The sequence below is a fragment of the Corvus moneduloides genome, chromosome 1, assembly GCF_009650955.1.
Source record: "Corvus moneduloides isolate bCorMon1 chromosome 1, bCorMon1.pri, whole genome shotgun sequence".
Taxonomy (NCBI): Eukaryota; Metazoa; Chordata; class Aves; order Passeriformes; family Corvidae; genus Corvus; species Corvus moneduloides.
Window position 1 is genome coordinate 35,048,306 of NC_045476.1, and position 27,104 is coordinate 35,075,409.

Below are 27,104 nucleotides of genomic sequence, written 5' to 3' on the forward strand. Positions count from 1 at the left end.
TTAGCACACTTAAGGGTGAAAAAGAGAGATTTCCCTTGGGAGAAACTGCTTTTGGGCACTGTTAGTGATGTCCAGCCCAGTGCAGCCCTACCTTGAATATTGTCAAGGGTAGCAGGTGCAGCTGTCACCACTGTAATAAATCAGTACCTCCCTGCAGTACATATATATATTTATATATATTTCCAGAGCAGAAGATGCTGCAGGGAAAAGCACACTGCAGCACGGTGCAGATTTCAGATGGAGTCCACAGCATTTTAAACACCTGTTCCGGGGACTCTGGGGAACACACAAGGTAAACTCTTCCAGGTGAGGATGGCAAACTGCACAGCTCCTCTGCAGGCTCTTCACTTGCAAATGAGCAAAATGGGGAGTCCTCCCAAATGCCAGCCAGTGCAGCACCAGGGAGCAAGCTCAGGTGACTAGCACAAAAAATGTCAAAAGTACTGCAGCCTGAGAGGGGAAAAACTGAGGACTCTTTCCTTGTCAAAATCTGTGGCTTTTCATCTATATACCTGTACTGCTTTTATCCACTTCCCCCAAATACACATATACCAAACACGCACACACATCTTCCTCCTTGCAAGTGTGCCACAATTCTTCCAAAACATAAGTCATATTAAAAGCTATAGGAACAGTCAGCTTAAAAAACAAGAAATACAAACCTTGCCAAAAAGGATTTGCAAAAAGCGTTGCCTTAAACATTCAAAATATGTCCTTGGTTAGAAGGGGTAAAAAAAAGCAAAGCCAAAGTTCAGACTTGGGGATTAATGTACCTTGTGTAGCTGGCCTGAGGGTTTTTCGGAAACAACACCCTTCCAACATCCTCTAGGGCCCTTCCACTTGCGGATGTTTGGCAGCGTCGGCTGGTTCAGCTCCATACAAAACTAGAGAGAGAGGAAAGGGGAAAAAAATAACATCAGCTTGTAGGGATTTAAAAAAATTGCAAAATAAAGTGTGTAGTAAAGCACTGGTAAGAGGCACAGTGGAGCACAGCCTGTGCTCTCTGCCTTCCCTGAAGGTTCACAAATGAGGTGGTCTGAGCCACATCCCAGACTGACTCACCCCTGACTTGAAGATAAATAAAAACTAAAATAACTCAGTGCAAATGCTGCAAGTAGAACATTTCTCCCTCAGACCCTGTTCTTTTCCTCCAGACCTACTTGTTTGATTGGAAAGGGGTTTTCTCTGTGCAGCCTCCAAAGATGCTGACTGCACCATATCCCACCCCTGCCGGGGGCTTCACAAACAGCTGCCGAATCCTCTTGCGGGCAGGAGGCCCCAGTAGTGTGGCTGGTCCCACTCCAATGACACAGCCACTGGCACGACATGAGAGGAAGGGTGTAGGCCAAGCCCAATAGCTGGAGTTTAGGGGTTAAGTCTCCTCTGACTTTATGCCAGGGACACATACTTGATTTCCTCCGTGCATGAAGGAAGCAGCTGCACACTTGCACGCAGTTCTAGCACGTCCTTCTCATGCTTCCCAGAGGTGCTCTTCTTCCTGGTCACTGCTGAACAGCCACAGCACTTGGAAACCATTATGTGTCCAAGCACATGGTCAGAGCTAGAGAGGCTGCATCCTAATGCCCAGCAGCTCAGGGATACCAGAACTGTGGACACTGTGGAGAGCCCCTGAGTCTGCCTGTCTAACACCTTGAGATTGAAATAAAAGTAAATAAATGATAAAAACCACCCTCGAAAATCTGGAATCTGAAACTCCTTGGTGAGGACAATATGGAATACTTTTTGTCAGGGGTTTCAAAATCAGGCTCAACAGGAGCTAGAATCCTTTGCAAGACTGATGTCAGCTCCAGGCAGGCTCTGGCTGGACAGGCAGCAGTTGGGCACCCTGGTTGTGGCAGAGGTTCTGGCTGCAGAGAAAGGGGCTAGTAAGAAGTCATCCCTGTGAAAGAGCAACAGGGACTTCCACCATGCATCATTTTGTTCTGATACTGGAGAAACTGGGTTGAAATGCAGAGGCTTTCACAGTGAAGAAGGATCCTCGGACAAAATCTTGGATCCAGAACACCCCTCCAGATCAAGCAGGAATTCAACAAAGGATTTTCAAGGCAAACAATAACCTCATGTGCACAGTGACTCTTTGCAGTGGGACGTGCCTAACATGGTTTGAAGAGCTACAGAGCTACATGGATATAAATATTTCCTACATGGATATCAGTAAAATGATAGGATAGTTATTCTCATGTTTATTTTATCTTTTGATTCAGAAATTAAAGTCAAATCCTGATCTTTCACTGACTCCCTCGTCTGCAAGTTCAGCATGCTGCAGGCTGAAGCTGCAAGCATTGATTCTCAGATACACACAACCCAGGCAGCCTTATTTGCCTCAGAAGACCAAGAGTCATTTTGGCCGCACGCCCGAAGCGAAAACGCTTGGCACAGCTTTTAGAACAGAGGTCGGCTGGGCGTTCTTATTCAAGATGCCACATTAACATACCACATTGTTGCCCATTATGTACCTCCAGGCAGTGCCGGGGCTTGGCTGATTTACAGAACAAGGAGGCAGGTAGGGTGTTTGCACAGCCTGGGAACGCAGCTCTGCTCTCAGCTGATCGCCAGGTGCTACCCTAGCTAATATGATAAATCACGGCGGCAATAATTACCCACTTCTGATGCCATTCTGACGTCTTCAAACAGAGGGGATTTGGTCAGTGAGTTTTCTAACACATAAATTGCTTAAATCAGAAAAACAAAGATATTGTTGAAATTAGGAGTTCAACTGTAACCTGACAGAAAACTTATCTCTAGGTTGCAGCTGCCTGGAAAGTCCAGCCAGCACAAAGCATATGACAGGACTGAATAAATCCTACAGAAACCATCAGTTTATTAAAAAGAGCATCTGCAGTCGACTAGTTTGAATAGTTTGTTTCCTTCAAATTGATTTTTTTTTTAAGGCCTTGATTTGACTTCGTGCAAACAAAAAGACGACAAATAAGATTACACGGTTTGTTCAGAAAAAAAAAGCCCATTCTGGGTACGGCTGCAGCTATGGAGAACTTGGCCTACAGCAGCTGATTTCAATCTGAACTCATTTTCCAAGGCTTACAGGCACACATATTTTGAAGCTGTGACAGCATACTTGCTGGGGTCATGTTTTTTTGCTGAAGTGAGAATGGCATTTTTCAAATCATTTTGTTCTGCCCACAAAACCCAACATCAACCAACATTACGCTTTCCTTCATGCAGCAAAAATACATAGACAAGCTCCTAGTCCACACTGGGAATGAAAAAAAATGCCTTTCCTCTTTTGCAAAGCTAAGTTAGAACTATGCCAACCCCTTTGAGAAGCAGTTCTTCAAGTGGTAAAGAAAAATCAAAATTAAAATCTCAATCAAAACAACTTATTTTTTTCCCCAATAGAAGTCCTCCTAAGGAAAAAAGCTCTAGTTTTGTTTTTCTCTAGAGCCTTTCAGGCTGCAGGTTTCCTGAAATTCAATCAGCTTCTTCATTACAACCTACACATACCAAGTCAAAGCTCACACACACACCGTGAGACCAACAGCACCAGGGCTTATTTACACAGATGCCCTGTGGTCTCTCTTCTAGCTGGGTGCTGGTTTTTGTGGGATAGGCAGTGCTCCCAGGGAGCAGGAACATGGCAGCACCAGGCTCCAAGGCATACTCCAAACAAAGAGCAGCCTGTGCTTGTGAGGGGTCACCTTGTGCCAGGTAACTACCTGCCCACTGGATTCAATGATATTAAAGGTCTTCCCCAACTAAAAATGAGTCTGCAATTCTGTGACTGACCTCATTTGGCATGCAAGGCACCAAAAAGACCCACTACCCCAGGAACTGGGACAAGCCCTGTTGAATTTGCTGATCAGCAACACGTCATTTTCCTAAGAAGGGAGGATCAAAAGATGCAATTGCTCTTTGTCCACCCTGATAAATGGCTGGCACCTGTCCCTCCCTGCCTGTCCAGAAGCAGAGACAGGTACTTATGACTGACTTTGGAAAAGAAGAGAGGGCAGCTGGAAGAAGCTGGAGAAATGCACATTTAAGGAGTGACTGTAGAAGTTAAGGCAAGGGGCCTTGGACTAATTTGGGAGCAGGGAAAAAAACATGCTGGGCTGGCACATGCCGGAGACTGTAAGGCAGTTACAGTCTTCCTAACACACCTACCTGCCTCCCCAGGGCACTCCAAGCACTGCAAGAACATCTAATTTGTGCATGAAGTTCGATCTCCTCCAGAGCAGTAACTCTGCCCACCAGTAGAGCTGCCAGAGAGCACTCTGCAGTTCTGCACACAAGCAGCTCCCATCATCTCTTTGTCAGGATGCCCTGGTTACTCTGTGTTTTATTTTGGGGTGCTATTTCTGCAGCCAGCCCCGTTTTTGCAGCAGGGTCATCCTTCCCAGATGATGACACCACTCCATGCTGAACATCTTGGTTTGCCAAGTGTTACACTCCTAATACCAGCTCTGGGGACCACCCTGAGCCAGTGACCTCCCTCGTGGTGAACACCTTTTGCTCAAAAAGAAGACGGGCTACTCCTAAACCCCAAGGAAACTAAATGTGACCCAGGAAAACAATGCCTTCGGGTTTCATAAATTACATGTTTCTTATTAGCCAAGGGATTGGTCTTTGGAGGATACCTTTGTTTCAGACCTGGAGTCAGAGCAGAGGCTGTGAGAAGGGCAAGGGGAGAAAGAGCACTGAGGAGGAGATTCCAGGGTGAGCCTGTTGTTGTGGCGTGGTACATCTAGGCACAGTAATCATCACCTGAACTTCAGAAAGGCACTCAAAACAAATGGCCATTTTGGTTAATTACCACAGATGCTGCCAGGCCAAAGGGGCACTGCAGTTGTGGTGAACAACTACATGCTTCATGAAAGCAAAGGTGATTTTCATTCCCCTTAATGGAGAAGAGAGATGAGAGCAACAGAATAAATATTCCCTTTCTAGACGTCACATATACACATTTACTTTTCTTTTAATAAGCACTAGAGGGAGCAGCTTTAGTGAGTACTAGAGATGAGTAAGAAACTTCTATAAATTCCTTATAATCTCTGCTATGTGGAGGTGTCATATTAGCAAAGATTTGTCTTTCCGTGGGGAAAGATACTTGGACTTTAAGGTAAGGGCTGTTTTGTACTAAAGAACATCTCCCAGTATTGGACTTGGTGCATCTGGGAAGAGTAAACAGAGGAGCTCTAAGATAGACCTTGTAAATTAAGCCGTGGCACTTGAGGAGAAGGCCCAAAACACTCCTCAATAAAAATCCCATCCTGAAACATGATGTAATATATTTCAGATAGAAGATACAACAAAGTTGACAATGGCTTCATGAGACCATCTGGCACTGATCATTTTTAATCCATCCCTATGTACTGTATAAATTAAAAATTAAATTCACATTATCCTTTCTTTATTCATCCAACTGGACTGTACTTTTATTTCAAATTGAAAAAGCAGACTTGAACACCCATAATCCAAATCCAATCTACCATAGGACACAGCTACAGTTGGTGCACCCTAATGAAGCCTGACCCAGAAAGCCGGGAGCAGAAACACTGCAAATATTTCCAAGAATTTGAAATCAACACCTTTGGTTTTCAAGCAAAATTTTGATTTGACTTCCAGAAGAAGAATGTTTTGTTAGATCATGTTTGTGAGGAGGAAAAGCAGAGTTGGGGGATGAAGAGACTTGGGGGTGCTGTATTTTATTGTACTGGCTAGTGAGGTAGGTATAGGGAAAGGTCAGAGGCTTCAGGATTGTTGTCCTGGTGCAGGCACACGTGACAGTGCAAGGCAAGTCAAGAGGGGATCAAAGACACAGCAGGGCCAGGAGGCTCAGCACACTTTTGCAGCTGGGTAACACTGAAGGCACTTCCCACAGACTGGAGTAACTCAGGAAGGGGACACATAGGAGCATCAGGTGTTTCAGTGACATCTGGATTCTCCTATAACCAAATGTAAAATCATGGAAGGAAGGGTTATTATGGTTAAAGCCTGAAACTGAGACTCATCACTGGATCTCATTTCCCACTGACAAAAATGTTGTCTCAGGCCTCCATTGCTTGTTTGCCTTTCTCTCAAGCATATCCCTTTCCTGTTTGCAACACAGTTGAAAAACACACACAAGGAGATGCATCCCCTGCTGTGGGGGGTGCATTCACCAACTCCATTCCACATAAGTAGCATGTGGGAAAACTGGGGTGACCCTACGTTAAGTTATAACATCTTTCACATGCCCATTCAACTAGTCCCTTTCAGGAAGGCTTCAATAAAGACTGCATAATCTTTACTGCTTGTGTTGTTCATGTATTGATATTAGGCAAAGGCAGATGGGGGTCTGAAAGGCAGGTAATTACAAGTTTTCAAAGGAGAGCAACCCCCCTTCAGGGAATCACTTTCAGTCCTAGCCATATGTATGTATTTGTGATAGAAAACGTTTTCTATTTCTCCATGTTGTACAAAATTCTACAATGACGTTACAGCTGAGAAAATAATTTTACAATATTTAAAAGTTTGGGAGAAAAATTCTAGGACAAAGAAGAAAAAAAAAAAAAGAATCAATTCACTGAACAGGCAAAGGCCATAGATTGACACCTGGAAAACTTATCTTCCCCTTTGGCCATGCCAGCATGTCCTATTTGTACTGGGTCATTGATACCTGGGGCAATACCTTCCTGTCCTTTCTGTACTGGTTTGTTGTTCCTAGAACTAAACCAAAACATCCAGATTCATGACCAAATAAATTCTTGCTACCCTCCACATTCTTCACAAACATTATCTAATTCACCCTTCAAGAAGCTCTATATACTCATTGTGAGAGGTAAAAGCAAGGCACAGACAAATATTAATCCCTTATCTTTCTTCAGAAATAATACAGGACCCACAGGCACAGTCACCACCTCTACATACCTTTGTGTGCTATGGACATGCAAAGATCATTTGTTGGGATAATGTGCAAATTGGGGTCCCAAAGCTTGGTCCCTCTGAAGGCACCTATGGCTTCTTCCTCAACTCAAGAAGGACTCAATTTTTCCTGGAAAATGTGCTGCTTCTGCTTCTTAAAGAGCACATCAGTAATTCAGACACCCACAGAGGAAGGATTTCTTTCCTCTGAAGATCAGATTCTCACTCAGCTCCTGAATGACAGCTCCAGACACTATGTTATGGACCACAGAGCAAATGTTTACCATACTGCAGCCTCACCCCCCTTAGCCTTGTGGTGACCTGAATTCCCAGCTTTGCTGCAAAAGCCACTTCTAAGCTTTGTACTTTTAAAAAAGGAAACTTCCAGGACTGAGCTTCTCAAAGGAGATAGGATGAGGAAGGATCATTTTTCAAGCCCATCTATAGGCTAGAAACTAAGTGGTCCAGTCCCTCTGCCTGCTTCAGAGGTGGGTAATTCCATGTCTGCAGAGAGGCACTGCTCAGCAAAGCGTCAGAGGAGCCTGTCACCCAACACCTCGGGGTTAGGCAGCAGCTAAATGATGCCTGGCAGGATTGGAAAGTTTTTCAAACTGAAGGCATTGTTTCCCACATCAGGTATCTGAGCCCCTTCATGAGCTTGACTCTCTTTTGAACCAGCCCATGGATGTGGATCCAGCTGGACACGTGCCCCTCTCCTGCCGCTGCTGTGTTCAATGTACCCATTGTACTGCGGGAATGTGCGGGGAATAATTGTGCTGATAAGATCAACATTATCTCAGTTATCAAAAGTGTGTGACGGTTTGTTTCCTATATGAACTTGTTGGAATCAAATCTTTTTTTTTTTTTCTTAAGTCAGGCTTTACAGGATCCACTGGGGAGTGGTAGGAGCCTAAGTGTGCACTCCCAAGTTACTTGCTTTCCCTTTTGAGTACTTATTTTGGAAAAGCTTAGCAGTGAATTATTACACTGCCCTCCCAAATGAATTAGCTCACCACAACCACCCAAATGCTTAATTTTCTGTAATATCTAAGAGGAAATTACTGTCTTAATCTTTGAATGTATGATTCAAAAAACAGATTGTAGCCCATAAACCCAGTTCTTTGGTTGCCTTTAAACACCGTGTTCCCAGGACAACAACGCAGATCATTCACTGGCCTGTTCTCCTACCTTCATCCGAAACAAAGGTGATTATTTATACAAACAACGTCTTCTTATAGATCTTCAAAAGGAAGACACAGAAGAACCTTTGGTGCAGAGCAGCAAAACAACAACTGAAAGAGGCAATACAATAACTCCACTAACACATTTTTAGTGCTGGGGGCACTAGTGAAGAATTATGGGATGTTCAGCTGCCTATTGTCAAAATTGAATACTCACTATCTTTCATCCAGTTTGCCATTTAATGGGAAGGTGTCTACACAGGTGCTTGGTGGAAATCTATGCTGCCCTTTCCCTATGGAAGAGGACAGCCATATCTACCAGGCCTCCATGTAGAAAATTAGTGGGCCCTTAATTTTTAATGTTTCCATTCACAAGCTGAGCTTGTTCCTTGTACTTCATGGGACAGACTCATTTGGCAGAAGACACTTCCTGACTACTTCTTTCCGTACTCCTAAAGACTTTTTTTATTTTAAACATAATTCAGGAATTAAGGCTCAAGAGGTCATCAAGGATGGTCACAAATTTATTCCTGAAGTCTTTTCAAGACAATGTTTTATACTTCATAAATAGGCACTATAGTCATTAACAGCTATAATGACATGCCAAGGGGACTGACATGACATAAAGAAGAATAAAAAGAAGCCCTGGTGACTATGAGGACATCTTTTTTATAAAGCTGGTTTTATGAGAGTTGAGTGTTTGAGTTCTTGCACTATGCTGTCATAAAACAGTACCCAGCTCAACTGAGTAGCTGTGCTAAAATCACAGAATCACAAATTTCATCAACATCCATGCCGCAGTTGTTTGGAGACCTAAACTATGTGTTAATTTGGACTGGATATCAGGTACTGGGCAACCAGGAGTCAATGGCTTCCTAGGAACATCTTTTTTTGGGTTTTGTTTGTGTGGGTTTTGGGTGTTTGTTGGTTGTGGGGTTTTTGTGGGGTTTTGTTGGGGGTTTTTTGTTTGTTTGTTTGGGAAGTTTTTTTGGGTTTTGTTAGGGGGTTGGGCTTTGGTTTTTTATGCTTAATCCTGGGTCGATTATTTTCCCAGGAATCGATTTCTGAGGTGCGGTGTAAAATGACACCACTGTGAGTACAACCTTACTCACCCAGTAACTACCCGGAGCGCAGGAGGTGACAATGAGTTTATCAGAACCTAGACCTTAATATAGAAAGCAAATAGAAAACCATCCAATGAAACATGAGATACAAAAGTGATATGAAACAGTATCTTATTCACTGATCAAAATCACCCCAAACAAACTGGCCAGTGAGCTATATTGATTTGCCATCATCTGAATCTCCTGATTCACACACCGGCTTCAGCCAGAGGAAAAGAGGAGGGGGGGAGATGTGCCAATACAAAAGAAGAACAAATAAAACTGAAAGAGAACAGGGAAATCACAATATTTGAATGTTATTAATCAAGGAAAGCTGCTTAAGCATGTAAGATAACTAGGTCTCCCTCCATTCTCCTGATAAAACTTCACTAATTTCTAGAGGTAATAGTAAGTGAGTTGGGTGTTTTGTGGCTTCATTTCTTTCCTACTGTTAGTGTTACTGTTTTCCCCAACTGATTTACATCTCTGCTTAGAGCAAGCATTCTTTCCCATGGTAAGAAGACAAAAACAAGGAAGAAAGAAACATCTAATATGACTCACAACCATTGCCAGCCTCAAATATTTATTCTTCCTTCAGGCATTGATTACACCACCCTACAGAACACTGTGCCACCTTCTGTAAAGTTATTTAAATCTGTCTCACCTCCTTGTTTCTTTTTCCTTTTTTTAATGCTTATTATCTGGAGGATCTCTTCCAGGCTGCAAGCACTAGGCCATGTTATCTTACCTTTAAAAAAATAAAAAATCTCATACTGCTTTTTTTTTTTCCATAGCTCTAGCCCTTAATTTAAAGAGCCCAATTTGACACCGATTCCTCGCTGAAACAGCTCATTCTTTATTTATAAGTTTGCCTGAGTAACAATAGATGTTTTTCTGCCCATACTTACTAGCATGACCTCCACAGAGTCTACAGGACTGTCCTTGAACCCTGACCAAAGTTCTGCTCTAACAGATGCCATGGATTCTGGCTTCCCATAGAGAGCACATGCATTACTATCAAAAATTATTTGGTATGACACTAAAACACCCTTGTTGCTTTGTCAATATATTAAAAAGGAAAAAAAATGCAACAAAACCAAACAACACTCTTCCCCAAATTGCTGATTATTTAAAACTGGTCCTGTTCTTTGAACTTGCTTTGCCTTCTACCATCTTCCAGAAGAAATCCAGGAAAAAGGACTGATTAGGTCCCCTCTTACTTCTACCATCCACAACCAAATCTTAACCCATGCCAGCACTTGTAAACACGTATTTTCTGTTTCTCCCTGCTCTGGAAGTGAAGAGAATGGCTTCACTATTGGGTGAATTTGGCTTATGTTCAGAGATAAGACCAGACGATTTACAAGAAGTGCCAAGCTATTATAACAAGGAATCTCCATACCACCACTGCTCAGAAAGGCAGAGTAGTGCTCTAGGGAAGAAGAGGGCACCTGTGGCTGTGCACCTCATAAAGGGCAGCATTTTAGAGAATTTGTGTTCTCTGTAGCTCCCTGTGGTGTCTATAGCATGGCTTCTAGTGTTTTGTTTATTGAAGTCCACTGATCATCACAGAAGAGAAAACTACAGAGAAAAAAAAAAATCCAGCCAAGATCAAAGACACCAGAAATCCTAGTAGATGAAAGCCTGTGCTTCCAGTGCTGCTGACCATGTGATGATAGTTCGCAGCTGAGGGGCCTGGAAAAGACAAAGTGGTCATAGGTCCTCTTGCAGAGAGCTACTGAAATCATCATGGACCTGGCTAGAACTGTAAGGTCCACCAATACATGTCCTTAAACTTCCAGCCATCTAGATCCCTTCTAGAGGACAAAAAGGAGGAAAATATGAAAGGCCAGAAGCAAACACAGTACAGCTGCAGTGTTCCTAAGACAATTTAGTAGATAGGATAATACCAAAAAAGCCTCCCATTCAGTAAGAAATGCTACATCACTTGCAGCTCCACTCAGCCAAAAATTATTCCTTCCCAGTTACACCTATTCTTCCCTTCACTCTGAGACTTCATGACCCCACGGGATGAAGTCTGAAAAAATGAATACTTTGTATTCCTGAGTATTACCTGCACTTAGGTAAACAAGCAACACAAGGGAGAGAGGGGGAAACACAGGGAAGGTGTGGGAAAGCAAAAGGGTAAAGTAATAGGGAATAAGGTGAGAAAAAGAATTAAAGCAAAATCAGTGGGATGATTTGGAATAATCTCCTTTTACTCTAAGTGGTCAATCATTAACTCCATGGTGGCTTTGAAGGAAGAGGGCAGGAGGACCTACATCAGCTGATGGACTATGCAGAAGTCCACCCCATAGCTCAGAGACTTGACTCCACCTATCCTCTGGAAATGGGGAGCAGAAAAATAAGGCACTGACAGGGCTGAAAGAAACTGATCAAATGTCCTGACTGAGTCAGTGGCCAAGCTGACATCTCCTTTTCCTGATCTCTGAAAGCAAGACTGCTGTTTCCTTATCTGACTCTAGAGGACATCCAAATGTACTTGATTTTCAAAGGGCCCAACTGCCTTCTGGAAAGGATAGGTTTAAGAACAGGCAGTAAATACAACTCCTTTACAGCAACTAATTCATTCATTGCAAATCGCCTCATGATCAGCCCAAAGCAAGATTGCAAGATGGGGCTCACATTGTACAGAAGGATTATGGCAATTAAAAATATGCACACAAAGACTCAGTCCTGAACTAACTGCATTTCTGGGGTACACATCTGCTACATTTAAAAAATAAAATCACATCAAATGCACACACAACCACATTTGTATCCATGCAAGCAATATGCAATGTGCCTATGCTTACCCCTGCAAATGAAAAACAGCACCTCTCTTTCAAACACTGAAAAGCTCCTAGGGATAACCTTTCACAAATAAACAACCTGCTCTGCTCGGAGAGGGATTTTATAAAGAACAGAGATTACAATGGGCTTAATCATGATTAAACACTGATCTGGCTCAATCTACTCAAAAGCAGACAAAAGATAAATAAAAACCTCCAGCAGATGCATTTCATACTGGAAATTCTGGAACCTCAATTGACGTCATACTTTTTATGTTCTGATAATATCTGGAGGAAACAGTACACTGGATCAAGAAAACAAAAGCAAATTTTTAGTTAAAATTCTCTGTGTGCTGTGTAGAAAGAAGGTAGCTACAGCAGGGAACACACAGGGCAGCTCAGCATTTTACAAACCTGTTTTTGACTGCAGCTGAAATTGCACCAGCAGAGCGATGCCACGAAAAAGAAATGAGCACTCCCTTTTGCCCTCATCTCCTGTGTCTTACTCTGTAAAACTGTGCAACAGTAGTCACTGAATTTCTCCTCAGACAAAAGCTACTTCTGATCAATGGCAGGCATGTTAAATTTCTTTCAGTAAAATAATGCCACCTCATCATTATCATCCCAGTTGTGCTTCACTGATTCTTCATGCACAGTGTGAAAAGCCTGTGTGATGGAAAGAGGCTGTATTTAGCAAATGTCTCCCAAATACAGACATCTGGTCTTTCCTATGGGTGAGGAAATCCGGGAAACTGATTCCACATCATGGGAGACAACTCTAGCTGTTAGTACTGCTGAGGGAGGTGGGAAAAGTCAAAACATGAGCACAGATTGTAGCGATTGTTTGCTTACAGTGCTAAGCTTTCCATTTAATGCAACAAGGTAAATATGAGGAAAGATAAATAGCTCTTTATATGGGGTGGGAGGAATCTACCTGGAGGAGTAGGCTGATCCGAGTTTTCTCATTCTATCATCTCCATCAGAAATTCCCAACGGAAGACCAAGTAAGGTTAGGCCAGCAGACAGAAGAGATCCCTTTCTGTACCGGCAAGGTACATCGCCGCCTGTCCTCATGTCCAGAGAATGTGCTCTGTGCTTCAGAGGCACCACGTGAAAGACTTGAAATCCCTCTTGATTTGTGACCTCCAAAATTTCTCCAGTGAAGGTGAAAATCTCCACATAGACAGTGCAAGCCTACTGATAATTACTTTGTTCTTTTCACTTTCTTTTCACTGACCTCTTGGACATAGCTCACATAAATTTGCCATCACTGTTACAGGGAGACCTTAACAGTGAAACTTATGTTACTTACACTGATTTTGAGGCTGCAAGTTATCATCAACTTCAAGAACATCATCTCTACACAAAATCAAAATTCTCACCCCAATTCCTATTGTCCTTCAGCCCACCTAGTGTGTCTCATGGCAGTCTAAATAGATCTCTTCCAACTTCAGGCAGAATAACCATCACTTTGCAGATGAATTCCACACTTAACAAACTGCAGATCAGAATCACAGATTTGCATTTATCAGATGAGAAGCCAACAAACTTCTCTGTCTATGGAGTCAAGTGGACAGTACTTTGTCATCCTGGGTAACAGCAGATGCATTTACTTTTTAATACACAAATAGCAAAATAATGGGCTACTGTTGCTTGTTCACAAAGCAGGCTTACCCTATAAAAAGCTGTCAGGGGATTATTAAATTGTACAAATTATTTAGCTTTCCTCTATAACCCACCTCTGAAGGAGAAATGAGCTCAAGAGCCCCTGTTAACACCTGAAAGATGCAGGAGGAAACACTTAGAATGCCAAGAATATTTTTATTTTTCTTGTAAGATGGATGACTCTTCCTGCACAATTTACTGGCATCAAGTACGAATAAGAACAATTGCTTTGGTGTACATGCTTGCCTATGGAAAAGGACTACGAATTTAAATGCTAAAACAGTAACCAATGTGAAATGTCACCTGGCTAGGCAGTTCAACCTAATTACTTACACAGATTTATTTTTAAACTATAAAAACAGCATGTTCCTTGGGAGAATTATTTTTTCCCCTTCCCCAAATAAATACAATTAACATTTGCCAAGTAGAATTCTTCTTCTGCAATTAAGGACTTGCCAAAATTAGATAAAGTAAAGTACTCAAAAAACACACTGGGGCAAGAGTGGCGCTGGAGTCTCTCCGAGAGCTGTGCTCCTGGAAGAGGAAGAGATGTTTCATACAGGACTCAGCACCAACAAGCCTGTGTGCCTGTGATACTTCTTTCTAAAGCCTGAGTGGCCTTGAACCCTTGTGGGGACGAGGCTGGCATGACTGGAAGCCCTCCCATGGCATCTCTCCATCTGTGTTCTTCCTGCCCTTGGCAAATGCCAGCAGCCCTTCTGAAGGGAAGGCATGTAAGTAATACAATCCCACAGCAGCAGGGCAAGCTCAGCAAGGGGACAGGGGGAAGCAAACACAACAGTTTGAAGGCTCAAGATAGGACAAAATACAGGTAAGCACGGGATTGGTTTTAAGCCGCCTGTAAGAGCGCTCACGTGGAGCCTGTGCTGGAATGGGTCTGATTTGCTATGGCCAAAACAAACGCAAACAAGCCCACCTCTGACCCAGAATTTTCTCCAGGTAAAGGCTCTTGTTGTTCTTATGTGACCTGGTTCACTGAGATAAATTATTTTCCCATTCCTCCTAACAACAGCAAGCATGGTGCTGCGGCTCAGCTCCACATGCAGCACCCTGTCTGTGGTGCTTACAGGACGTGGCACCTCAGAAAAACAAACCAGCTCATTAGCAGCATCTGCGGGTCAGTCAAGCTTGTCCCAATCCAGGACGGGCTGTAATTAAACCCTGCCAATCATCCCTTCTGTCTTGGCAACCCCAGGCATAAATGCTGCCAAGTGTGGTAGATCTTTGGCTTAAAGGGCCATTTAGGCCCAATTTGCCAAAACACTGGGGTTTAGGAAATTAAGCAAATAGAGTCTTTGCACAGCACAAAGCTTCGCAAAGTGTGTTCAGTTCATTCTCAATAGCCAAGGTGGGAGAAACATTTAAAGACACTTAAATACCTAAGATAGAATGGCATGAAATGCTTTTGCAGAAAGCAAGACCCCAACAGTTCAAGCAAGTTCTCTCAGCCTGCTCCAACAGTCCACTGCCTTCATGTGCCTCACCTCACATTCTGCCTGTGTTATTTATGGCCAGAATAATTTTATGACACCGTCTCGAGGCCCTGGTTCTCAAGAGACTCGCTACACACGCACTCGACTTCAATGTGGTTTGATTTCATAGAGCTAATCTGCAGCCCCTAAGTCTGTTCAGGGGGGCACCGCTGTTCAGCAGGCAGCTGCTGCTCACTCTGGGATTCTATGCAAGTATCAAAAATATGTAAGAACACTTTGAAAGCTGGGCATCGAATTTTAGAAAGTTTCCAAAGTTCAAAACCATCTATGAAAGACTGAAAAGTGCCCTATAGGAAAAATAGTTCTAGGTTACCATGTCCACAGATGCTTTAAAGAAAATTTCCCCTCAAAAACCAGAAAAACCCGTCTTAGAATAAATATTAAAATATTATCATTTAATAATATTCTGTATTCCTGCGGTATAATGATGATAAAAAATGGCTTAAGAATACAAAACTCAGCACAGTGTTCTTAAAACCTGAGTCTGCAAGCAGGCTGGACAAGGGAAGTCTGTGGGTTTCTTTCCCCTCCTGTACTTAAAAAATAAAGACAGCAAATTTCTTTGAACTTACATCATTCAAGCCCGTTATTTTCCATAGGGCTAAACTGGCCTTTTAAATTCTTTAAGCTTGGCATTGTATGAAAGCAGATATCAAATATTCAGAGAGCTCAATTTAGAAAGATCATTTTTCTGAGGCTGAGCCTTTCTGAAGAGCTTCCTGCAGCACTCCAGACAATGCCTCAAACAGCCACTCCCACCAGGCTGAGGTCACTTAACCTTGCCAGGCCATGTTTTTGGAGGCATCAGGCCAAAGGGAGGTACGGGTCCATTGGAAAGTTGGGAAATGTACAGGGTGTGAGGTGCCAGAGAATCCGACTGCTGCAAACGATGAAAATTTGCTAATATTAACCTGTTTTGCACAATGAGTGCTTGAGAGCCACGTCTTGTTCACTTGTGAAAAACTACAGTGTCACCCGTGTGGTCCTTTGTCACTGCCTTTCATCAAAATCTACTTCTTCATGTCAAAATCCGAGTTCACAAAAGCCAGTGAAGAGATGCCCCGTGAGAATTAACTGGGGTGTACAGAGAGCCTCTGTGAAATGCATCTCCGGTCAGTGGCAAAGCTCAAGGCTGAGGCACCCACTGCTGCTATATTTCGTTTTACTCACTATTTCTAGAGTACCCAGCAAATGCAGCCTGAACACAGAACGGCAGGACCTTCTCCTTCACATGTTCAAGGCAGGAGAAGGTTTGCTCCTTCCTCCCAAGCCTTGCCACACCACTCGTAGCTACAGAGGGGCTGCTTGGGTCAGCACCAGCTCAGTGCCTGCGCTAAGACAGCAGCTTTTCCAACAGGGCTTCAAATTCAGTTGTTTTATTTGCACCCTAACAAGTCTCTCATGCTGCCTCACAGCTGGATCCTTGCTCTTGCAGGTGAATGAGTTAGTGTAGGAAGTGAAGGGAAGCCACTGGTCCCAGCAGGGGCACTGGGAGTCCAGTCCTACCTGCCGGGCCAGAAGAATCATAATGCAAAAGAAATAAAAAATTTGGTTATTCATTCAGAAGAAGGCCATAACAGAATGGTCTGGGTTGGAAGGGGGCTTAAAAGATCATCCAGTTCCAACCCACCTGCCATGGTGCCAGGGACACCTTTCACTAGACCAGGTGGCTCAGAGCCCCATCCAACCTGGCCTTGAACACTTCCAAGGATGAGGCATCCACAGCTCTGAGGAACCTGTTCAAGTGTCTTCTCACCCTTGCGGTAAAGAATTTCTTCCATATATCTGACCTAACCCTGCTGTGCCTGCAATATCCTTGGCTAAAGAGCAACACTGGATTTTATTATTTACTGCTTATTAAGCGTTGCTTACCCCAAGCTTGCTGTAAAATCAGAAAACACCAAAAGCACATGGTCAGCTTAGACAAAACATTGACCCTCTGCCTTCATGCACTATGGAGCTAGGAAAATGTCCTATTTTATGCCACATGATTTTCCATGAAGTTAGGAAGCACAACTAACACAGAGGGCTTTAAGAGCTTAAACACGTTACAATAGTTGCATTAGATGTATTTTAAATACCTTTTCCAGTGCTTCTCTGTCAGCCAGCTCCTGCACAGCCAAAAGCTTGATACTGTAAGAAAAAACAGAGAGAAAAAGAGAACTAATCACTCCACTGCAAGCATTACAGAAATCGAAGTAAGAGCAGAATTGAAACTCTCTTTTTATCTTCTTTCTTGACAAAAGAAATACAAGAAATGCTCAGGATAAAACACACCAAAGCGAGAGAGACAGTGTCACTTTGTTTGCTTTGAATTAGTCATCACAAGCAGATTTTTTGGTTTCCAAATTACAAGCACATCTGAATTTGTCTTACAGAAAAACTGCATTAATCATTACTTTTGCAATATCCCAAGTTAACACCAAAGGATCTTCTGAATGACAAACACAGAAGAATATTCTAGACATTTCTATCAGTTGTAGTCAGCTTTGTTCCTCAGTGTCAACAGGTTTCTACGAGTCCCAAAACAGCCATTCCCATGGATTTACAATGTTATATATGAGGTGCAGTAATTAAGACAACCCAGCTCAAGAAATTTGAGGGAGAGATGACAGAAATGTACACCACTGTTTAAAAGTGGGGTAGAAAGATAATCCACAATTATTATTCTTGTAATGCCCTTTACTACTCAGTCCCAAATTTCTTCACCTACTGAATCTTTCTTCTGCACACTGAATTTCATTCACTTCAACAAGGTTATGAGAGTTACTCAAGCAGGATTCTACACCTGTATTGCAACTCCACATGCTCACTTCCCTTACCCATCTTAAACCCAGTCACTTAATATATTATCCTTGGACTCCAGAGGATAATTTCCTTTACCCAGGGATACGAAAACATTTGCATGGCAGAAGAAGAATCAAATGATGCATATAAATATTGTTTAAGTTATTCTCACCACCCTGCACACAGACACAGTAAAAATCCAGTATAGTTAAAAGCTCATATTCAAGAAGGTGTGAATAGTCCACACAGAAGTCTGCCAAAGGATATAACACAAAAAGTTTTATTAGCCTTTCAGAACCCCAGAGCAATATTGCATAACTCTTGAACATCCACTGGCACATTATATGCTAATTATGTACATCCATCCTGCAACAGCAGCTGGCAAAGCACAGCTGTAGTCCTGTCCTTCTACGGCATTCCACTGCAGGTATTCACAGCCTAATCCCTAAACACCAATGCGCCTTCACTTTAATGGACTTCTAGCTTTCAGTGTCTTCAAGGCATCATAAAAAGCCTATATCCAATGAATTATAAAATAGCCACAGACAACACATTTCTAGTCTGTAGAGACTATTACTACTAAGACAGAGACGGTGGAGATGGTTCAGAAAACAGTGGGATAATCAGGAAAATGAAAAAGGTATTCCATTAAAGCCCAACCACTATGGTAGCAGGGGACATGTGATTTGGTGTTATGGTTTGGTAAACACACTAGGCTGCACACAAGCATTCAGCTGAACTGGAAGGCACCAAGGGAAAGTACAAAACCAACAATACCAAGGTATTTTTAATCATAATTTTCCTTGTAATTCAGCCAGCAGGCAAAATAAAGATGGGATGGGCAACAAGCAAAGAAGGCACCTCCATTTAAAAGACACTGAAATACTGTGTCCAACTCAGAAGGAGCCTCAGCTGATGCACCTTGGAGAAGAATGTCCAACAACTCAGGCAGTATCAATGCAGCCACAGTCAAGATCTGTCTCTGAATTCAGGAGCCACCTCTTCATTTTGGATGACTCACCTCTGTTGCAGTGCACTTGAGAAAAACACGGGACAGGTGAGAGGGAGGTAGGCTAACACACACACGGATGCATTCAGGCTGCCCACAGCCAGCTGGGCTGCTGCAAGGGGGGCTTCAAGTCTGCATGTACATGGGCTGCAGGTATGCAAATTACTTTTGTCTTTTTCTTTTTGAAGCTAGAGACTTTTTGATTACTTAATCAAATAAATCAAGGCTGCAGATGCTTCAAACAATTGACTGATTTATTTCTAGAACATTATTTGTGAATTATCTGACACTCAATAGCTGCAGAAGAAAGATGCAGACTGCCCCAAAAGCAAGTACCACTTTCACTAAAGATCATCATCTCACTGTAAAAACCTTCCTTCCTTCCCATTTATACCTGTAAAGCCCCACAAGAAGTTTTTCAACTGGTGTGTGTTTATTTAAAACAAGTAATACAGTTACACAGAAGCAAGTAACAAAACAGGAAGCAGGAATCATTTATTTTATTTCATTATATTATGGAAATGCTGTACCCTTGTTCAGAGGTGAAGAATCCATACAAAGGGTTTACATCTTGCAGAGATACTGCATATGCAGGGTCAGAATCAAATCTCAATTCAAAGTTGCTACATGATTTGCAGCAACACTGGTTTGATTCCTGGAGAGAAAAAGACTTCCTCTGCTCTTACAAATTGAGATATCAATGTTTGCCCAGTATTTTACTCTTTTCTCCTCAGGTGACACCTGAAAATACCTCAGGTATTTTTTCTTGGTTAAAAGGAATCCACAAGTGCAAGTATCAGCCTTTATACAACCAGCTGCAAGATCCTTCTTTCCTCAAAGCACCATCACAGATGCTGTCTCTGTCCACGGGATTACAGTCCACTACCTGGAACATTGTTCTTAATAACCAATTATTTACTGCTATTGCTTCTAGCAGTTCCAAGTAACATTAGTATGTGCTACTTGATGCAATGTCAGCCTGGAAATGCAGCTTCTTTCAAGGCTGCTGCTTTGGGCATTTGATGCTTCAAAAAGAAATGAGGCTGCTTATTTAGGCACTACATCACCAATCTTAAAACCACTGAGAGCAGCTCATAACTTCATTTGCTGTTTGTAGCTTTTGTGTTCACCAAGGATTTCAGAGTAGATGGGAATACAGTCAGTAACTGAGGGGAGGAGTAGGGGGGAAGTAAGTCTCCAATAAAAAAAATCTCAAATTAAATGCAAATAGAGTTACCAAAAGCCAATGCTGGAGCACAAGCTCTTGCAGTCTACAATACAACACTTAAGTATCCTGTTTATATATACCCTTGGCATTATTTCTTTCATCTTCACCCGTGTTGTGCAAACACTAACTCATGAATAAAGTCATAGAAAAATCCTATTTCCCCAAGAAACCTTATGGCTCCTGAAGAGGTTGCTCTAACCTACCAGCTTTAAAATATACTGGTTAAGAAAGCTGTAATATGAGTAACCATACTGAAAATGGCTCTGCTCGAATCTGAAACTCTATTAAAAATACTCACTGACTGAATTACTTACATGATCTATTTAAACAAAGCTATTGAAATTAATATCCTGGCACCCCAGGCACACTCAAAATACTTGAAAACATGCAGTGATCAGGATGAAGGACTCTCCTCCAGCAATGAAAATACGCAAACATGATGTGCTGTCAAGGAAACACATGACTCCCTCTTTTTTTGGCCATGGGTGACGCACAGCATTCTCCTCTAAGGGAATTCCTTTTGGTTTCCAGAAGATTAGTCACAGTGCTGAGCAAACGCCTATAGCTACAGCACATTTCTACACGTCAGGGTATCATTGCAATCCTTTCCTCAAAGTCTTCCTACTTAAAAACAAGTAGCATTGGGTTTCTCTTTCTAATCCCACATACCCAGGAGTAATTTAAATCTTTGGCAGTCTTTTGCAACGCTGTGAACTTGCAGATAGGTCCCTTGCTGGCTGGTGCATTCCTGTTCACCATGAGCCATCATGACCGTGGTTAATTCGCGCTGAGCTTCACTTCCCAGCTTGAATTCACGTTGCCCACAAAATCCTATCTACTCTTGCAGTGGGGAATGTTGGGGTTTTCCTAAGAACCACTAGAGGGTCATCTGCCTGCAAACCAGTGAACCTATGGCTCTGCAGCAAGGCACACGGGATAGACCAAGACTGCTGCACAAGGCAGATCCCAGATCCATCCATGGAGAATGCACCTGAGGTCTTCACCTGAGGAAGAGAAGCTGCTTCCTCCAAAACTAGCTTGAAGGGTGCTTTTGGGGTAGAAAGGTTTTTAGAATTACAGTCAGTTTCTGGACCACCCCTGCACAGAACTAGAACTGCAGCCACTATGGACACAGGTCACCGGGCTGCCATGAGCAAGAGAGAGGGTCCCCAGTGCAGAGCATTGATGAGCACAGTGACCTCTCTGCTGAGCTGAGCACAGCGTGGAACTGAGGCTTCCATTCAGTGCAGAACCCAGCAATTTTGAGGAAAAGGGAAAGAGGAGAAAGTGAGGAAAATGTAAAGCATTAAGTTCAGCAACCAGAGACTCAGTGAAGTGTTTAAGCCAACGCTTGGCCTCACAACGGTGTCCTACAAAAGCTCAATTACATACCTTTGCTCGAGGCCTGAGTTTTTCCAAAAACCTCATACTTTCTACCAGCAAGCGCATAAGCCTGAAGTTAACAACATTGAGAAATGCCATTTGACTTCTCTTGCTTTTCTGCCTCCTTCTTCAGCATACAGCTATACCAAATCTTGCTTCAGCTAGACTCAAAGACATTATTATGAATAGCCCATGCAAAAACCACTCAATCTCAAAGTTGTCATTTCAAACAACATTAAATAATTCCTTTCTCCCTCCCTTTTAGTCTACAAACTCTTCCTCTTTGTTCTTGAGATAAGATCCCACAAACATATTATGGCCCACAGGAAAGTATTATGGATCACTTACATATCTAAGAGTAGAGCGTGAGCGCGTGTAACTGAAGTGCTTAATGACAGACGCACGTGTGACTTAGTTAACAAAAAGAACAGGACAAAACCACTTGGGCCACCAAATTTGTACACCAAAACTGTATTTGCAAATCTGTCCAAACAGCCTTACTCATAAATCTATTCTGCTCTAAGAGATGGGCACAAAACATGAGAGTTGGACTAAAAAAAGAAAAAAAAAAATGCAGCTGAGCTGTGCTAGTGGTACCTGGTACCTGGGAGGGAGCACTCCCCATCAGCTGCCTGCTGTCCCTATCCCTCATCTTGGTCTCCAGCTCTGCTGCTGAAATCAATGCTCATCACCCTTCACACTGCAGCCCCTCTTTTTCCTTTGGCATTTTCTGGATGACAGAGTGAGTAACAATAAGGATGGGGAAGCTACCCACACGTGTATGTGTTCCCTGTGAGGGCTGTGGTGATCCCCACTGCCTCAGCTGTCAACAGCCTGAGGGTAAGGGCTGTGATTAACTGTTTTCTAATTGTTTTAAGTATAGCCAGATGCTTAGGCATCAAGCACATGCTGCTTTGGGAAATACATGGAGAGTGGGGAAAGGTAACAGCCCGAAAATGACAAACATGGAAAAACCCAGATCTTGTGGCTTAAACAAATGTGGGAAGAGGTGGTGGGGGTGGTGTGTATGGGGGGGAGGGGGTGTGGGGGGGGAGTGTTGTTTGGCTGTTTGTTTTAACTACAGAGCTGCTGCTGGAGTTGTCCCTTGCTGCTAATGCCTAATGGAACCCAAGACTTCTCTTCCTGGCTCTGTCTGCCGCTGTGATGATTACCTAGCACAAGAGTAGGTGAAAGAACAGCAGGCTCCCACCAATAGCATGGCAAACTGTTTAACACACTGAGATGATGGGGCACCAAGTCTGAGCATCCTGGGGCTGCAAAGGGATCTGTGCCACTCCTTTTTTGGGGCTGCCCACACTGACCAGGGCAACAGATCACCTAAGTGGGGTGCCTTTATAGTGAAGGAGCAACCTTTAAGACTTTCATCAATGCATGCACTGTAAAAAAACCATTTTTTCTGGCATATCCCATTTAAAAAGTTGTCTTTCCCCCTCAAGACCCTGTTCACTCACACCCCCATAAAAATAAAAGCAGCAGGAGGAAAGAAAAGCAAGCTCAATGACTTTCAGCCTTGCACACTTCCTCCATTTAGCCCTATGAAGTTGGATGAAGAAAAAAAACCCCAGTTTCTCCTTTTCCAATAAAAGCATTTGCATCTTCTCAATCACTCCTCAAATGGAAGGAAAAACGGTGTCCACTGCCACATCTTAACAGCTGCTGGAAGCTACCAGAGAGTTTATGCAGTAAGCTGATGGGCTTGGATGGGAACACCATGCCATATTGCTTTGGGACTAACTGCCAGCTAATGACACAACAAAATACATCGGAAGATTCTCAGGAAAAAATGTTATCTACAGTAAGAAGAAATTATGATAAAATCAAGGAGCTGCATTTCCTACATATTAAATGTATTTATATCTATCTATACATAGATAGATATAGATACACATAAAACAGATCATATCTGTGTTATATATAATTTTTAAAACATTCATACATATACACAACTACATATAGATTAATTTATTTAGGGCTACTTTTTTTGCAGCTTCCTCATTGGGATGAAAGCAGACATTCTTCAATGTCTAGTCATTGCTCATTTGCCTGCAGCATGGTCTGAAACCAAAAAGGAGATCAAGGCACTGCAGCTGGAAAGGGAACCAAGAGTAAATGGAAGGAGTAGGGAAGCTGAAATCCATCAAGCAAATTGGCAATGTAGTGCAGGCCACACAAACACTCCCACCCTGATGTTTGCATTCATGGATCCTATTACATTATGTGAGTGATTGAAGTATTTGTCATGGGGAGAAAGGAAACTGTAATGGAACTAGAAGAGGGAAAACATGAATTATGGATGGTTACTACTGAGAGCTGAAGGGGGAGAACAGCAGCATTACAAGGCAGGAGGCAATTGAAATAGTTCATTTCTTTCCTTTCCTATTTCAGTGGTTCCCTGGGTTCAGGGATGCTCTCTACTTGCTGTCCTCTGTCCTAAACTTGTAGCAAAGCCATCATTTTGCAGGACCTGTGAACTTCGCACTGAAGATCTGATTTATGTTCAGCTGATGCTGTGGTTTCAGTGCAGCTGTATCATTGCAGGAACAGAACGATGATTCATAAACTCTGGGCATTGTGTATTGCCAATGCACGAGAGCAAAACCAAAAAGGTTGCAAGAACAGCAAACTTCTTCCTAGAATTCTGGAAGGGAATAAAACATGCTCACAATGACCCAAACCACAACCAACTGCAGAAATCATGTGAATGCCCATGTATAATGAGATCTGGAAGCCTTGTTGACCACCTCCTTGGAAACACCCAACCCAAGCTATTTCCAAATGGATGAAATCCATGCTGCTGTGCATACAGACTTTCACTACATCAGTAAGCAGAGCAGGTCACGCTCAGCAAAATTAAGAGGGGAACTGCTCAAAACTCACAGAATCTCTGTGATGCTAAGGAAACATCACTCTTGTCCATCTTCCCAGCAAAGGTGTCTCCTGAGCTGTGAGGCAGTGATGCTTTCTCAGGACACTTGTCCAAATTCTGGGGGTTCTGTAGTAGACAGGGGGTTAAGAGCAACAGGGAGGCATCCTATTCACCTCTTTCTCCACACAGAGGATCAGATCTTGGGCATAACTCTTTCCTTTTTTTAGGTAAGGGGGAAGAAGACAGGACATCATTTCTACTTGTATAAAGTCTCTCTGAAGATTCCCTCAAACTTTTACACTAGAGGAAGTCACACAGGGCTCATCCTTTGGATGCATGCAACACACACATAAATACTGTCCTTTCTTTCATTATTAGGTTCATAAATCTGCATTTGAGGTACAGAGTACTGAAGACTCAAGCACAGTGCTAACTGTACTTATTAGAAACTCTTGACTAAGTTAGAGCCCATCCTATGGCCTTTTCTTTTGATATCCTGCTATTATTTTTCACTGTCCTTCTCCAATTCTGTCTCAGCAAACTGGTGCGATGCCAAGAGAGTGGCAGCGTTTAGAAAAGTAAAAAAGTCAGGGAAGACTTCCAAGGTCCTGAGAAGAAATGCTGGTTATTAAGGGCTGGGATACACTGCACTTGATTGAACAGAATCAAAGCTGATTCCTAAGAGGCAAAGGTTAATTAGGCAAATGGCTCAAAAGGATCAATCTGTTCCAACCCATTATTTGTTGATTTTTTTTTTTTTCATTTTAAAAGAGAGTTTAAAATAGACTAGGCAGCTGAAAGTATGTCCCAAATTCCCAAACGCATGAGATGAAACCACAAAAGGCCTGGGACTGCCAGTAACATATTGACTCCAGAGTAGTAGTCTAATGAATAAAGAAGCAGTAAATCAAATACCTATATTAAATTATACTAAACACAGCAATCTTGTCCATACATAAATATTAACAGCGAACAGGTACATGCAGGGGCAATGCAGCCAAACTCCCGAAGTCATTCAAAACTGACGGTGACAGTCCAGCAGGCTTCTCTGTCACCACTTCCACCTCCATCTTCACTGGTTGCTCCTGTGACAAACACTTCACTACATGATAATTCAGGCAACAGAAGCGAGTACTACTGCAAGTGGTACGTGTGTGTATATGTGTGTTATATTTATGCACGAAAAATTACACCAGTTGCTGCAACTCACTTCTGACAGACGGCAAACCAAAATCAGTTGCCTGTATTAAAAAAAAAGAGGGGGGGAGCTGGCTTTGAGTTTAATTCATATAATGAGAAAATGCATTTTTCTTCCTCGGTATTTAATTTCTTACTATATTTATCTAAGAGCAATAATGTCTTCATTCAAACCAGTTCACCTTACGCTCAGTGGTTTTGAAGTTGGGCAAAACCCTCTGTATAATGTCCACAGTAGTAGGATTTTATTTTTTAGTTTTTCAAAAGAAGCCTGTTCCTCTGCAGGAAGAGAAAGACTCACAGAGAATGTTGTGTTTGTGACAACATTGATTTCTTCTGAGTCATTGAAACTGGACATGAACAACATTTAACTTGCACTAAATTATTCAAATCTGTCCAACAAGGGAGGAGACCAAGACTGAAAACAAAAATTTAGAAGGTCATAAAAATCAAAGGTGACTTAGAGCTTCCAAATACAGGCATTATGTTATAGTGTACGCAGTCTCTGGCATTTGGCTCTTTTTCTGGATTTTCTGAATCACTCCCTGCTGGGGTAGAGTCTTAGTTCCAGAAACAGCACCTTCTCCCACCCAATCCTGCCCTACTGCAGCAGTGGAAAAACTGAGTAGTCGCTAGTTAAATTAAATGGATATGCTTGGGAAAGGGCAGATCACCACACTACCATTCTGCCATGAATTACAAAGCTACCAGCAAAATTATGGGGCCTTGGGAGGCAAAGTGATTTACAGGGACTCTACTTAAAAAATATACCTCTGTGTCCCTGCAAAATAAAATGTGACTTGAAATAGCCTGCTTCCCTTTCTCCATTAGGAATGTGAACCATATGCTATCAAGCCCTTATGTGAAAGCTCATCATGGCCCCTTATTCAGCCTCAGAAACTTAAGGCAGTATTACTCTGCCATACATGCACAGCCTTGTCTCAGAGAAATGAATTTACACAGATAAAATAATTACAAAGGAATATAGTGAAAGTCAGTTTGTTTTGTAAAATACTCGCTCAAGAGCAATGCTGAAGTTTTATGGTAGTACAACCACGATCAGCTGGTGACATCTGAGCGCCACCAAGATTTAGCCTGGTGTTGTGCAAAGAGCATTGAAGCTTCCTGGCTGAATCTGGATGTAGAACTCTGAAGTTTTTTACAGCACACTTAAGAAAGAGATTGACCCTCAAGAGCTGGCTTCTGCTTCGAAGAGGCTGGCAGAGTGCCACAGCCATTGTGCATTTCATATGAGCATCTTTTGCAGAAGACTTCATGCCAAACTGGAATTGTTTAAGTGATGGAGGATGCTAAATACCAGGTATTAAAACAGAAGGACGTGCACAAGAAATGCTCCAAGAGACACTATGAAATCACTGAGGAGAGGCACTGTGACGGGGGAAAAGGAGCACTACAGAAACCAAGAGCAGTGCTTTGGTCAAGTGCACTTTTCTCCATGGCTCTTTCATGAGCAGCTTA

The 27,104-nt window shown here is 42.5% G+C and overlaps 1 protein-coding gene across 1 annotated transcript in view; it reads right to left on the reverse strand.

Annotated features, from left to right (window-relative positions):
- Positions 1-27,104, reverse strand: part of EEPD1 (endonuclease/exonuclease/phosphatase family domain containing 1) — a 62,937-nt gene that overhangs the window by 12,033 nt on the left and 23,800 nt on the right. Inside the window, exons 2-3 of the mRNA XM_032105098.1 lie at positions 17,216-17,267; positions 774-884 (exon numbers count right to left, since the gene is read on the reverse strand). Coding sequence (XP_031960989.1) covers positions 774-884; positions 17,216-17,267 — 163 coding nt within the window. The remainder of the gene's footprint in view (positions 1-773; positions 885-17,215; positions 17,268-27,104) is intronic.